This window comes from Meles meles, chromosome 19 (assembly GCF_922984935.1).
Source record: "Meles meles chromosome 19, mMelMel3.1 paternal haplotype, whole genome shotgun sequence".
Taxonomy (NCBI): Eukaryota; Metazoa; Chordata; class Mammalia; order Carnivora; family Mustelidae; genus Meles; species Meles meles.
The window spans coordinates 50,740,254-50,755,431 of record NC_060084.1 but is presented as its reverse complement, the minus strand read 5'-3'; the positions used below and the strand labels follow the sequence as shown (position 1 = coordinate 50,755,431).

The 15,178-nt window shown below is 55.1% G+C and overlaps 2 protein-coding genes across 5 annotated transcripts in view; both read left to right on the top strand.

Annotated features, from left to right (window-relative positions):
• The window catches only part of LIG1 (DNA ligase 1), a 39,337-nt gene extending 32,298 nt beyond the window's left edge, over positions 1-7,039 (top strand). For all 4 annotated transcript variants that reach the window (XM_045987861.1, XM_045987857.1, XM_045987860.1 and 1 more), the window contains exons 24-28: positions 835-987; positions 3,183-3,236; positions 3,802-3,945; positions 5,274-5,366; positions 5,491-7,039. In XM_045987861.1, coding sequence (XP_045843817.1) covers positions 835-987; positions 3,183-3,236; positions 3,802-3,945; positions 5,274-5,366; positions 5,491-5,574 — 528 coding nt within the window. In that variant the 3' untranslated portion in view covers positions 5,575-7,039. The remainder of the gene's footprint in view (positions 1-834; positions 988-3,182; positions 3,237-3,801; positions 3,946-5,273; positions 5,367-5,490) is intronic.
• A 1,370-nt stretch (positions 7,040-8,409) lies between these two features.
• Positions 8,410-14,345, top strand: CABP5 (calcium binding protein 5). The gene is made up of 6 exons (XM_045989321.1): positions 8,410-8,472; positions 9,783-9,813; positions 10,355-10,498; positions 11,361-11,470; positions 13,068-13,215; positions 14,320-14,345. Exons 1-6 carry the CDS (start codon positions 8,410-8,412, stop codon positions 14,343-14,345), a joined length of 522 nt encoding a protein of 173 aa, XP_045845277.1.
• Positions 14,346-15,178: the final 833 nt, after the last annotated feature.

The window sequence follows — 15,178 nt, the reverse complement described above, 5'->3', positions numbered from 1 at the left end:
GAGATCTGGGACAGAACATCTAGGAGAAGGGTACAACAAGTGCAAAGGCCCTGAGGTTGGAACAAGCAGGGAAAGAGGCCTTCGAGGCGTGAGGTGAGGTTGGGGTGGAGAGCAGCTCTCAGATCACCCAGTGTGTCAGGGGTTGTTGTACAATACTCTGGGTTTTCCTTTAAAGGTTTTGAGAAACCAGTGAGGTTTTAGGCAGGAGGTCCCATGGTCTGATTATCATTTTGCATAAGACATCTGGCTGGCCGTGAATGGCGGATGGTTGGGGGTGGGGGGTGGGTGCTGGGCAGAGCGGGCGCCTGCGGGCGGGCGGCTTGCCTGAAGGGGGCAAGAGGACTGCGGAGCCGGCTGGGTTTCTCGGCTGTGTGTTAGCTGCCCATGGTCCTTCTCCCCACCGTACTGTCAGCAGCTGGAAGGGTATGAGCGTTTCCTGTCTTAGGACCCTTTCCCTGCTGCGTCTCCAAGGCTGAGTCCTGCCTGGCACTTAGTTAATATTTCTGGAACAAATGATGAATGTTCTCCGTGTGAAGGACTGAGTGGAATGTGTGTCCGTCCTGAGGGAAAGGGTGTACCCAAGGGGGACCCCCAAGGTCTCCGTCTGACCTGTCCCCTCAGTCCTGCTGGCTCTTCCCACTTTGGTCGTCTCTTTCGCATCCACTCTGGAAGTCCAGAAGCTCCTCCCGCGGCCAGCCTCAGCCCGGCGGCTGTCCTGGTCCTCTGCGGAGCTCCCTAGACTCGCCCCAGCCCCTGCTCCACCGACTGCGGAGCCTCCAGCAGCGAGGTCCGCGCCTCAGCAGCGCCCCCTCACCTCCTGCCTTCCCTCCGCAGCTGAAGAAGGACTACCTCGATGGCGTGGGCGACACCCTGGACCTCGTGGTGATCGGCGCCTACCTGGGCCGTGGCAAGCGGGCCGGCCGCTACGGGGGCTTCCTGCTGGCCGCCTACGACGAGGAGAGCGAGGAGCTCCAGGCCATATGCAAGGTGCGGGGAGGCAGGAGGGAAGAAGAGTCCGCTCAGCCTGGGGGGTGGTGGGGGGTGAACCAAGAGGCTCTCGTGCCGTGTGTAGGATTATTTTTTTCTAGCTTTTATGTACTTTTTCTGATCCTGTAAGTAAGCCTTGCTTCACGTAGAGAAATGCACCATCATAGAAAGTTGTAAGGAAGCTACGTCACGAATTGAGTTCAGCTGCAGGTGAGGATGGCTGACGGGAGTCTTAGATTTCTCTCACATAAGGAGAAGTCTGAAGGGGGGGCAGGTGGCTCTCCAGTGTCACTGGGGACCCAGGCATAGGGGTTTGTTCATGGGCTTCCGACCTCATCTTCGTAATGTGGCTGCAGGAGCTCCAGCCGTCACGGCCTTGCACGCTCCAGGCAGCAGGAAGGAGGAAGGCCCTGAGCAGAGGGATGTGTCCCCCGCATCAGCCTTTGCCAATAAGCAGCTTTTGTGGCTTGGGTCAGAATTTTGCTCCTTGACCCTCCCCCACCCGCAGGGGAGCTTAGAAAATGCAGTGGTTTGGGTTTTTGTTTAAAGCTACGCACATTGTTGACCCAACAAACGTGAGGCTTTTGCCATGGAAACAGCATAAATTGTTACCCACAATTCCAATGCCTAGAAATAACCACTAGTAAGAAAAAAATTTTTTAAAGATTTATTTATTTATTTGACAGAGAGAGAGACGGAGAGAGAGACAGCCAGAGAGGGAACCCAAGCACAGGGAGTGAGAGGGAGAAGGAGGCTTCCCACAGAGCAAAGAGCCTGATGTGGGGCTCGATCCCAGAACCCTGAGATCATGACCTGAGCCAAAGGCTGATGCTTAACCGACTGAGCCACCCAGGTGCCCCAACCACTAATAAAATTTGAGGGAATGTCTTATTTACACTTTTACAAAGCTGTGATCTTTGTGTAACAGGAATTTTTCCTCCTGCTTTTTGTCCTAGAAATACTGTGTTTTAAATGTCATCAGATACGTTTAAGTAACATAGGGATAAAAGATGTTAGAGCGTTTGCCCTTGCCTTTAGGACTTCTAGAAGCACAACTCGAATGTGTTAAACTTAAAAATAAAATAGTCCTTTACCAGCAAAAACGGGTTTATTCAGAAATAGCGGAGAATTGCAGTTGGGGACTCGCAAGCTGTGGCAAAACCATGGCCTCGTCCCGTGAAGGAGAGGAATGTTATTTTATGGAGCAGAAGGAGGCAGGGGAAGGGGTTGTTTTAAACAAAAGTTCACTGGGAGGGCACGGAGCACCAGCCTGGGGTGGAGCGGGGACCGTTTCTTGGGGGGCTATGTGGCTGGGGTGGTCCCTTTCTCGTCGGGGAGCAAAGTCTGTCTATCCCCGTGGGGGCCTCCGCCCTGGGAGCCCATCACGGAGGCTTGGACTGGCCTCTGTCACGGCCAGTCCTTCCTGTAACTGACGATCGGGGACCTCCCTCGACCAGCCCCTGACCCCGCTTTAGTGAGGTGACCCAGGATTTTTCACGCACGCTTGTCTTGTGGAAGAGTGTTCCGAGAGATGGGTGCGCCCCGGGTCCTGGAACAGCTCTGTGCGGCTGGCCGGGTCCCTCGTGGCCGGCGTGGCTCTCATGAGTGACTCCGCACCGCACAAGGTGCTTAGGCCCGGGGAGCCGTGACGGAGGTGACCTTACCCGTTCGCATGCATCGCGGGGCACCAGCCCGGCTCTGGCTCACATTCTCGACCCACCACAGTGTTCTGGAAGAGCTCCGTGCCAGAGAAACCACTGAAGGCTCTCGACACACAGAGGGCTTTCCGGTTGGCATTTCCTATCTGTGGTTTGGAGACGTGCATCTTGCCACGTCTGCTGGCAGCCGAGTTTTTGTTAGGCTGGACAGCGTGGGTAGGTGAGGGAAAATCTTTGGCAGCGCGGAGATCAGAGAAGACAGCCTACTCCGGCGCCAGTGGGCTACGGGCGAGCCCGGGGACCAGATGGAAGGAGCCTGGGCTTCTCCAGCAAGCGCCAAGTGACGGGCTGCGGGTGGGCAGGGGACCGCCGCTGGGAGGGGGGATCCCCATCCAGGCACCCCCACCCCCGGCACTTCCTCTGTGGTTTCCGTGGGTTCTGGCTTGGCTCGGGTAGGGGGGACCTCCCCTGTGCAGAGCTGGGTCCTCGGCGGCAGGAGCCCCGGGCCGCACGGCTGAGCCCCTGTCCTCCCCGCAGCTCGGAACCGGCTTCAGTGACGAGGAGCTGGAGGAGCACCACCACCGGCTCCAGGTGAGTGGCACAGCCTCGCCCCCTGTCGCCCTGTGTGCGCGCAAGGCTCGGGCCCTTCACCCTCTTAGGGGCCGTGGGTGTTGGAACAGGCTCAGGAGCCCCACATGTCCAGGTTCAAGTCCCGGCTCTGCCAGCTGCTAGCCCAGGGCATGGGTGAGGGAGCCTCCGCTGCCCCGAGGGGAGGGCGATGAGTCATGGGGAGCACTCTCGCGGGGTCCCCGAGTCGGCCCTGAGTGAAACCCGACAGGACTGGGGAAGCCCCTGGTAATTGGGACTGTTGGTGGCACAGTCGTGGGTATTTTGCGGGTACAACTCCCTTTCCTGTGCTCTGTCTCTGTCTCTGTGACATTCTTTGGTTCTCTCTCTCTCTCTCTCTCTCTGGCTCTTTTCTTCCTTCATTTGCCCTTAGCCCTGCCCGGGCTCTTCCCTTAAGACATGCCTGTGTCATCATCTGTACTCGTGCCCCATTTTTGTCCCCTTTCCTGTCTCCCCGACCCCCAACGCCCAGCCTTGACTTGGAGACCTGAGACCCTGTCCTCCTCACACCCACTGCCGTTGCCCACAGGCCCTGGTGCTGCCCAGCCCACGCCCCTACGTCCGGGTGGACGGCGCCGTGGCCCCTGACCACTGGCTGGACCCCAGCGCCGTGTGGGAGGTGAAATGCGCTGACCTGTCCCTGTCCCCCATCTACCCCGCAGCCCGGGGCCTGGTGAGTAGCTGGGGGTCCCGCAGGCCACAGGCAGCAGGAGGGACCCGGGATCGAGCTTCTGGATGGGAGATGGGGAGCAGGACGGGAGATGGAGCCCACGCCTGTGCCCGGGCCGTAGTAACTAGGAGAGCTTGAGCTCACATTTTTTGGGGGCATCCAACAACGAGCTTCAAGTCTCGATTTAAAAAAAAAAAAAAAAAGAAAGAAATTCCGCAGGTGCAGAAAGTAGACGCTGAAGTTATTTCCTTTAAAACCAATAAGCTCACATTTATTTGGCTCCTCAGCGTTTTGGAAAACACAGCTCTTCCGAACGTAAAGCTTGGGACACTTCCTGCTGGGCAGTGACATCGGCTGCGGCCCATCTTTCCTGACTGTGATTCATTTTCACACTGCCAAGTTTTTAAATCCCCAGGCCGATCTCTCTGACCAGTGACTCCGGCCCCCAGGCCAGCTTGAGGGTCAGCCCGGCACTAGGGGAGGCTCGATTTAAAAATGTGCTTCCTTTGCGATCCCCTCGGACCCTTCAGAATCTAGCTAGCGTGTGCTTCTCCGATTGGGAGTGGACTTCCAAAGAAAGGCAGAACTCAGGTTTGTTTGTTTTTTTCCCCCAAGATGTGGTTATTTTAGAGTGAGAGCTCAGGGGTGGGGGGTGCAGAGGACAAGAATCTCAAGCAGACTCAGCCGAGCCAGAGCCGGCGCAGGGCTCGACCTCACGACCCTGAGGTCGTGACCTGAGCCCAAACCAAGAGTCAGACACTCAGCCGACTGAGCCCCGCAGGGTGCCCCAGAACTCGCATTTTTACATCGAATATCTGTCTTAACATTTCTTGCTCAGGCTCCCTGTTAGGCAGTCAGGGTCCCCCGGTGACAAGTGGCAGGAGCAGCGTAGACGGAGCTTCCGAGCAAAGCAGGCGCCCTGCTCGCAGGCCCGGCCCTGCCACACACCCTCCCATCCTCACGAAGCACTGAGCGTGCCCGTCCTGCAGCTGGGTGGGGGGTAGAGCCCAGGAGCCAAGGCCACTGGGCCAGGGTCACACAGCCCCTGAGCTGGGAGTTGGGATTCAAACCGTGCTGTCTGGTTCTCGAACCCCGGGTCTCTGTTGCCCTGCCCCCGGGTGATAATAGGACGGCAGCCTAGGTCTTAAGCTGTCATTGTGCTCCAAGTGCTTATTCAGTCTTGACAACCCGTTGCTTGGCCCTGTTGTATGGATCAGGAAACCGAGGCCGGAGGACGGTCGTGGGGAGGAGACCCGGGCTGGGGACCTGCTGCTGGGAGCGGCCTGTGGGCTGGACCCCAGGAGCATCTCCACCCTCGCCCCCTCCCCCAGGTGGATGGTGAGAAGGGGATCTCCCTTCGCTTCCCTCGGTTTATCCGCGTCCGTGAAGACAAGAAGCCAGAGGAGGCCACCACCAGCGCCCAGGTGAGGCCTTGGCCGGGCTGAGCTTGCCTGGCCACACCATCTTCTCAGTGGAGGGTTCTGGAACTGAGGTTGGGGGACAGCCCTGGGGCTTCTGACCCTCTCTGCCACCGCCCGCTCTCTGCAGGTGGCCTCGCTGTACAGGAAGCAGAGTCAGATTCAGAATCAGCAGGGCGCGGACCTGGACTCCGACCCGGAAGATTTCTACTAGGCTCCTGCCCACCCAGGGGCTGGGGGCCGGGGGCGCGGAGGTGCGGACGCGCGGATGTCCTGTTGCTCAGCAGACCTGCTGTTGCGGTCGGGGGGGGTCTGGAGTGTCACAGGTGTGCGTGTGCGCGCGCGTGTGTGTGTGAGTGTGTGGGGGGGACGGGATAAGCGGGGTCTGGGATTTATTTGATCATTTTCTTCAATAAATAATTATCGAACCCCCGGCGCCGTGTCAGGGTGTGTGCTGGGCTCTGGGGTACAGCCCAGTGGGTGGCGTGTGACAGGCCCCGTGCCAGCACCTTCCCGTACACTATTCCACGGCACTGGAAATGTCCCGTGTCCACACGGCCAAGCAGGACGGCCACCGGCCGCGCCCGACAACTGAGCCATGGCGTGTTTTATATCATTTTCATGAATTTTCCTGTAAGCAGCCACATGCCGTTAGGGGCTATTGTAGGAGACAGCAGTGGCCTTGACCATGAGTGTTAACTCCGGTAACCCGCAGCGGTCCTGTCAGGCAGGCAGTGGGGGGCGGGGGGGCACAAAGCAGGGATTGGGCATCCAGGCCCACACCGGGGTTCTGACCCAGCAGTCCGGCTCCGGGCCCCATCCTCGTGGGAGACAGGCAGTGACTGTGAGACCCCCTCCCCAGCTCTGCGGCCCTCCGACTGGGGACTGCTGATTCTGGGGCCTGAGCTGTGAGGTTTGGTCATCCTTAGATCCCCAGCCCCGTGGTTCCCTTAGGCACAGAACCCAGTCTTCCTGAGGAAAGCGGGGCAGGGGACACGCTCCTTCCCCCCCACGCCTCTGCAGACCCCTGTGAACACACCCCCCCCAGGGCAGCCGTGGCCGCCTGCCCCTCTGCCAGGGCTGGGCAGGGACATCCTCACTCACCGAAGACCCTCACAACAATTTTTATTACCCCATTTGACGGATGGGGGCACTGGGGCACAGGGAGTTAGTTTCTCTATCTAGGAGACAGAGGGCCAGGATTTGGTCCGGGCAGTCTGCAGGAGGCCCTGTGCCCAGAGTACCTCTCGGGGGGAGCCTCGTGTGCCCCTTCAAGGGTATGGAACCTAATCCCGCAGGCAGTGAAGGTCTGGAAGTGACAAGATCTGCCGATGGCTGGAGATGCAGATGGTGAAGGGATGACCCCAGGGTGAGAGGTCCAGGGGCTGGGGGCGGCAGCTAGAACATCCTTCCTTGGTGCAATTCTTCTAGAACTTGGTGAGACCCATCAAGGGCAGAAGGTACTCGGAACTGAGTCCTGGGAAGCGTGTGCGGGGGGGGGGGGGGGACAGGAGCGCTCATTCATTATTGAATATTGAATCGAATATTGAATTTCAGTTTGTCACGTTACTGATGATGTCCACTGGAATCATTTGATGATGATACGGTCTGCTCGGCATCCCCCCTGTAAAGTGACCCTCCTCTGCAGTTAGCATATTGTAAGCGGTACCTTGTGCGATGTAAATAAATATTACCACACCTGGCACTCTTATTGCTGTCCGTATAGATCCTGGTTTCCTGTGTTACCCTGTATGCCCTGTTGTTGTTTATTTGGATTTTCAAATTGCCCGTGATATGGCCGGGGAGCTTCTTCCGGCTGACCTCTGTCCCTTTGCCGGGACCCCACAACTCTGTCCTTGTTTTACTGCCCAAGAGGTTTTAGGCTCATCTTAGACTTGCTCGTCCTGCTCCAGACATGGAAGCAGCCCAGTCTCCCAGGACTCGGGCCCTTTTCATGGGAAATGATATTTAGAAGCCAAGCCCCGGATGCTGAAGGTGTCCTCTTAGCTCGATGACGTCCCCGCGCACCCCACGATGTCTGTTTACTATTACGTCCTTCTCTCTGTACCGAAACCCACTAGTACAAACCCGTGCCTCCGATTCTCATCCTGACACCGCAGACTCCTCCTGTCCCCCCTTTCTGTACCCATGAGGAACCTGATTTCCCTTTCTCTGTCATAGAATCCCGTGTGCCACTCCTCTCCCTTCCGCGCCCCTACCCTGTGCAGCGAGACTGCCCTTCTGGTCCTGACCCTGCATCCATGCCCTGCACCATGCTGCCCCCATGAGCGGACACCCTAGGGGCCTGCCTTCGACACCTTCTCACTCAGCTGTTGCTGCTCCCACAGGGCCCACCAGGCTCCTCTCCCCACGCCCCAACATTCTGTGTCCCACTGTCCCTCCATGGGCACCCCCTCACTCCCACACCTGATTTGAACTCTGGCTCCCCCCTGTCCCGATTCCCTCCCAACCTCACCAGTAGAGACCCTCATCGCCTCCTTGGGTCTCCCTTCCCCAACCCCCTTTCTCTCTCGCCCTTAATCGCTGTGGGTGGCCACTTCCTGAAATCGGACTGGGCTCAGTGACCGCAGCTCCCTGAGGCCGTGGGCCATGGCTGCTACATCTTCACAGGCCTGGAGGCCGGCAGAGACCCGGCCTGGAGCGAGCACCCTGCAGGCCCGCTGGAACGCGAATGAATAGGTGCCCTCCGCTCTAATCCCCAGTTCCGAGACCATCCAGTTCTATTCTGGGGATAAAAGGTCAGAGGCTGAGACTGGCGCCCCCTCCACGTCACTCAAGCCAGATGGGGAGGCAGGAACAGCTCTGATCCCTCCCTAGCCGCGGGAGAGGTTTCTGATCCAGCTGTCACAATTCTCGGACACCAGGACCCGGACTGAGGGAGAGGCCCAGAGAGGCAGGAAGACTTGGCGAAGGAGTGCTAGGGAAGATAAGGAAGCCCAGCCCGCCGAGGGGGACGGGAAGGAGGGGGACAAGAAGGAGGGGGAGCCGCCTTGAGTCTGGTGCCCGGTGCCCCGTGCCCTGCCCCTCCATGCAGTTTCCCATGGGCCCTGCCTGCATCTTCTTGAGGAAAGGCATCGCCGAGAAACAGCGGGTGAGGTGGCGGGCAAGGCAAAGGGAGCCCGGGGAGCGGGGTAAGAAGGGGCGTGACAGGACAGGTGCAAGGGGCCGGGGGACGGATGGGGGTACCCAGGCAGGGGGTGCGTGCCTGAGAAGGTTGAATTCGGGGAGCTCGGTGGGCCAGTGTGGTGGGTGAGGGTGAAGTCAGAAGTCAGCAGCAAAAGGGGGAAAGGGAGACCCACAAATACAAGGGGAGCTGGGGTGTCCCTGTCCATCACCACCCATTCCTGTGGACACCCAGAGCAAGGACGATGATGACACCAGCAGCCACTTTGCTTTCCCGCTGTCATTTCATCCTGTTAAGCCCATGAGGCCATGCGTGCGTTCCCATTTCACAGATGCAGACGCTAAGGCTGAGTCACAAAGCCCCTGCCTTATGCAGTTACTGAGTGGCAGGGTTCGTTCAGATCTGTTTGATCCCAGGGGGCTTATTTTTCCTTGTTAGGCTTTCAGATGACCAGAGAGAGAGAGGGGTTGGGGGGCGGGGAAGGAAGGAAATGGGGGAGGAGGGGACAATAAGAGAAGTTGAGGGGCTCCAAGAATAAAGGGAGAAGCCTGAGACTGGTGGGGTTCCCCAGGTGGCGTCCACATACCCAGAGACATCCTGCCCAGACTCCCTGAACACTGATCCCATGCAAATGGCTTCTAACCCTTGGGAGAAAGAATGGGGCCTGTAGGGAAAGAATCAAGGGGGTGTAGTGGAAAGAATTTTGGCTCAGATTTCAAATCTCAACACTCACTGCACCTGACCTTGAGAAAGTGATTCAATGTCTCCCTGCCCCGGGAAGGGCTCTGCCTCTTAGGAGCTGTGTGACCTCTGGCCATTTCCTTAACCTCTCTGTTCCTCAGCTTCCTCTCAAGGAAGATGGGAATGCTGCTTGGTCCTACTTCCCAGGGTGGTTCTGAGATTTAAATGACATTGGTGCTCAGAGCACATTAGCTATGATTCCAAGCCTCGTTTTCTTGTCCCGGAGAAAGGAGGGGATTGGATGCCGCGGCATCGAAGGCCCCTTGCAGCACAATGGGAGGGGTGTCTGTTCAGGAAAGACAGAGGGAAAGAGCTCAAGATTCCGGGATAGGAGAGAGGAAACGGGAAGTGATGAGAAAGAGGGCGAGAAGCCATCAGGAGTGGGAGTCAGAAGGTGGGAGAAGGAAGAGGAGGGCGGGGTGGGGAGAGACAGGAAAGGGAAGGGGTCGCTCGGAGGAGGGAGGGGACACGTTTAGAGAAGTGGATATTGGCTCCCTGACCCTCTCCAAATTCCCTCTCCCTGCATTCCTTTCCAGGAAAGACCCCTGGGACAAGATGAGATCGAAGGTAACCTCTGTCCCTGAATGCCACCTCATTGTCACCCACCACTAGGCTTCTCCCTGTGCATCTCAGGGTAGACCCTTCCCACGCAAGCTTCACCCCCCTCTCTCTTCCCACTCAGCTGTGATTTTGTGCAACTCCTTCTCATGCTCACTTAGGAGCCTCCCAAAGTATTTAGAAGGCACGCCCATCCCTAAGTATCTCAGAGACCCAGGGGAGACACATGCTTGAGTTTTAAGTTGAATCAAAAACTTGACTTTTCTTTTGGTGGTTTGGAAATTTCCCATAATTTCAGCCCAGAATTTGGAGGACCGCCATGCGGTTGCTTTGCAGTCTCATGGATCATTTCTCCTGTACATTACGGTCTTGCACTTTACAATCTCCAGCCACATTTCATACATCACTCTTTTTTGAAACTTTTGTTTTCAAAGATGCCTTCTCCTTTGCAAAGTCTCTAGTGGGTGACTTCCTGACAGTTTCAAGGGATGCCAGTCTTCCCCATGGACTGTTTCAGGTTCCCCCAAGTTCTTCTCTTTTAACTTTTCAGAGCTTCGGGAAGCATTTCTTGAGTTCGACAAGGACAGAGATGGGTTCATCTCCTGTAAAGATTTGGGGAATCTCATGAGGACGATGGGTTACATGCCCACAGAGATGGAGCTCATTGAACTGGGCCAGCAAATCCGCATGAACTGTGAGGCCAGGGCGGGAGGAACTGCGTGGGGCGGGGGTGGGCTCTGGTGGAAGGGGGAGGGATGTGAGGCTAAGCCAGAGAGAAGGAGGAGGGTAGGCATCGCTAGGAGTCTGGAAGCAAGCACTCCAGGATGGACAGAGGGAGGCAGTGTTGGAAGTGGAGAAAAGGGTGACTCTTCGAGGCAGATCTCGGTTCAAGACCCACTTCTATCATTTACTGATGGTGGTGCTATTGAAATGTGGATTCTGCTCCCACGCTTCAGTCCGTTTCCCCACCTGTCAGGCGGAGATGATGTCACTCCTTGTGGGATTGCGATAAAGGAGCTGGTGCAGGTCAGGCTTAGCCTCCAGTAAGCAGTGGTTCATGGAGGTCACAACCACAACCACAGAGATGCATCGGTAAAGGGCAAGGTTGGAACCACGTTTGTCACCAGAAGCAAACTTGGGATGGATTTCAGAGCTCATTTTGAGAAGGAAGCTGGGACAAAATTGCTCTGGGGTTTGCTTCCAGGCATGCCACTGAGTAAATGAGGCTGGGCATGGATGGGATCGTGTTCCTATCTGGAAGGGATCTTTCCCCCTTCTACAGACCAACAGATGAGCGAACGTAGATCTGAACCAATTAAGAGATTTGCCCAAGGTCACAGGGACAGCTAGTGACTTCCATCCCACGCACCCGGTCCACCCTGTTTGGGATTAGAGGGACTCTGGGGCCCAGGTTGGCTGAGAGGGAAAGTTCTCAGAAGGCAGAGAGATCGGAACAGGTCTCCCTGTTGAACAGACTTCCAGACCTTGAAAGGTCCAGCAGGGTCATGGGAAGTTGTTCCTCAGCATCTCACTAGACCTGCCTCTTCTGTCCTCAGTGGGCGGCCGTGTCGACTTTGACGATTTCGTGGAGCTGATGACGCCCAAACTGCTGGCTGAAACAGCAGGGATGATCGGTGTCCAGGAGATGAGGGATGCCTTCAAGGAAGTGAGTTAAGAGTTTCATGGTGTCGGTGCTTGACGGAAACCTCAGGGTTCTATGACTGGTCTTCAAGTGTGGACGGAACCCAAAAACCAAGTTTTTGGGGAACTATAATGGGATGTATAGGGAAAGAAAATGACATCTTCCAAACACTTGCAAAGCACAAGGCCCTCTACACATACTCTCTAGTTTAAACATCATACGGAACAGTAGGGGTAAGTGACTCCTTACCCCAATTATGCATATGAGAACCATGAGGCTCATGGAATTTACAAATCTTACCCAAGGTCCTACCATCCCCAGAACACACGTTAGGACCTCTAATTTCCATGCCCATAATGGGAAGAAGGAATCCAATAACTTGAGATCCCCCAGGGGAATGCAAAGAGATAATCCGGTTTAACCCACTTGTAGAGATGCTTTTAAAATGAGACCCAGAGAGGTGAGGGGCTTGCTGAAATTCGCTTTCATCCCCTAATAAAATGCGTTTCTCAGGGGGCCTGGGTGGCTCAGTAGGTTAAGCATCTGCCTTTGATATATAGCAGATATGGTTGAGGAACTCATTTTTTTTTTCATTTTATCTAATTTTGATTACTTTCAATTCGATTACTTTTCCAATTTTCACTTACATTCAACAGAATATAAATTCAATTTGTGTTAATTTAAAAACAAATACACAGTTCAGTTACTGGGAAACATTCCTTCCAGAAAAACTTGGGTGTGTGGTCTACCTTTTCTTTTTTTTTTAAAGATTTTATTTATTTATTTATTTGACAGAGAGAGACACAGCGAGAGAGGGAACACAAGCAGGGGAAGTGGGAGAGGGAGAAGCAGGCTTCCCGCTGGGCAGGGAGCACAATGTGGGGCTTGATCCCAGGACTTTGGGATCATGACCTGAGCCAAAGGCAGATACTTAACAACTGAGCCACCCAAGTGCCCCATACCTTTTCTTTTTTTAAAAAAGATTTTATTTGTTTATTTGAGAGAGAGAGAGAGGAGGAGCAGGGGCAGAGGGAAAGGGAGAAGCAGGCTCCTTGCTGAGCAAAGAGCCCAACACAAGACTTGATCCCAGGACCCCGAGATCATGACCTGAACCGAAGGCAGATGCTTAACTGACTGAGATCCCAGGTGTCCCTGATTTGTTTTAAACAAACATGAATGCAAGACTCTGATGTATGGACCATGAGGGGAGCCAGAGGACCAATCAGGGGGCTGTCATGATGGTCCAGGCAAGAGATGATTGTGGCTTCGGCCATAATAGCATCAGGTGGCTAGGGAAGGATAGTTAGCTGCCCCACCTGCTCGGGTTGTAGAACATATGAAACGTTCTGGTAGATTGGTAAAGTGTTTGCAGCAGGGAGGTTTGAAAACAGTTCATTGACTCAGCATACCAGGTGGCAGGCACTGTTTGGGGCTGGGCATGGGGCAGTGAATGGGGCAGTGAACAAGGCAGTGCTGATGACCACCTTCGAGGAGTTGACCCGCCCGTACACCATGTGCAAAAGCACTTATCTTAATTCCTGACCCACAGTTAACTGGTCAGTAAACACTGCTCTTGGGATTGTCGTACTTGTGGCTGACATCACCCCCCTGCTCCCGTCAGTTTGACGCCAATGGAGACGGGGAGATCACCCTCGGAGAGCTGCAGCAGGCCATGCAGAGGCTTCTGGGAGAGAAGCTCACACCCCGTGAGATCTCAGAGGTTGTGCAGGAGGCCGATGTGAACGGAGACGGTACCGTCGACTTTGAAGGTGACATCACGTGGGGACAGTCACTGGTAGACGCTTAACCCTCTGAGCCACCCAGGCACCCCGACAAAAGCTAAACTCTTAACCCAATATTCAAGTGCATCCATGGTCTGCCCCCCACCCACTCCACACTTCAGCAACCTCTCTCTGAGCTGCTGTGCTCTGGGGCACCCTTGGCTCCTGCTCTGTGTCCCTCAAATCCTGTTCCTTTTTCCTTGATGTTCCTTCCACTTCCTGCACCTTCCCCATCAGTGCATTCTTAGGTCTTATCCATCTCTTGGGAATCAGCACAGCGCAGCCTCTGCCAAGAAGCTTCCCTTCACCCTTATCTGGGTGTATTAAACCCCACTCGGTGGTCCTACGGAGGTTTTCCTGTTCCTCTCCCTTCAAAGGGAGTAATCGCTGAAGACTTTGATGCTCTGAGTTGTGTTCACCTTCCAGGCTGTCAGATTCCTGGAGGGCAGTGAGGGATATTCTCTGAACCATCTGCTGTCATTCCCCAGAGGGAAGTTTGGTAGATATTCATTGCATGACCACAACTTAGTAAACTTTTGCTGGATGCCTGCTGGATCTCGCCAGGCTCAGGTGTGCAGGGGGCACCACTGGAAATCTGGACAAGGTCAGAGATAGATCCCCAGGCAGGGGAGGGACATACTGACCTCAGGACCTGGGGAGGGGGGGCGCTGGAGCTCATCTGGCATGGAGTGATGGAGCAGTCAGAGGCACCCTGCCTTCATTCCAGGCTTTGCTTACTCACTGTCCACGTGACCTCAGGCTCACTGGTCAGCCTTAATGGCCTCTGTTTGCCTATCTGTAAAAATGGTATTTACTCCTCCAGGATTAGTGAAAGGATGAGATCAGATAATCACAGTTATTATCAAACACTTCGTGTGTCTTATAAGCATGATCTTGTTTAACTGTCTGAAAGACTATAGAAGGCATATGGCCGTCCTGTGACTCCCAGTTTGGAGACGAAGAAACTGAGGTACACTTGGGACTTTCCCACAGATCCCCTGTGGTTCCTGACATGCACACACAGTAAGGGCTCAAAAGTAAATGCTGGCTGCCCTTACAAATATGCGTCTCACCAGGGACTTTTTTTTGCAGAGTTTGTGAAGATGATGTCTCGCTGAGAAGGTTCCAGAAGCCCCATACTCCCTGCCCTGGCCAACGTGGATCAAATATTTGCTGAGAACTGAATCCCCCTGGGCCCTTCCAGGAGAGAGGGTGGGAGGGTGTGTGGTGATGGGCCCTGAAGAGAGCATGAGCTGAGGTTAGCCTGGAGTGATCACTTTGCCCAGATAGCACTGTGGGGTGAGGGGTACCTCTCTAGAGTGAGATTAAGAAGGAAGAGTCTATATACGGAAATGAGATGGAGACTAGGGTCAGTGCCACTCCCCCAATTCCAAAGGTTAAGGACACCTTTTGACTTTTCATAATCCCCAATGCCTATGTCTCTTCCCCCGCGTCCTCTTGGGTCCAACTCCTGAAAAAGTTCAGCCCGTAGTCCACACTTCCCCTCTTCTTGCTTCCGATCTCCTCCGTTTCTTTCAGTCAGTAAGAGGAGGCATGCCGATCTTGGGGCTACAAACGGGGTTCCTGACAAGACTGGGCTTGGAAGTGGTTCATTAAAGAGGCTTTCAAAAGTGAGCTTAGCCCGTTTTGTTCATTTCTCGGAAGCTCAGTCTGCTTTTCCCCTCTAGCCTCCTACTTCCTTTTCCTTGTGTAAGATACTCAGGCCACTGAATTAAATCATAAATCTGGATTACCAAGGTTTAGGGCAAGCTGATCCCCAGGGGAGTTAATCCCCTGCAAAATGTCATCAAGCAAAGGGGTGGGAGGACAGGGAGTTCTCAAATTCCAGCTCAGCTCTCATTCCTGAGAACCCCAGCCCCCCTGCATTGGTCCACCCTGGGCACTCCGGGAGATGGCCTGTTAGGGGGGATGTCATGCCAGCCCCCACACC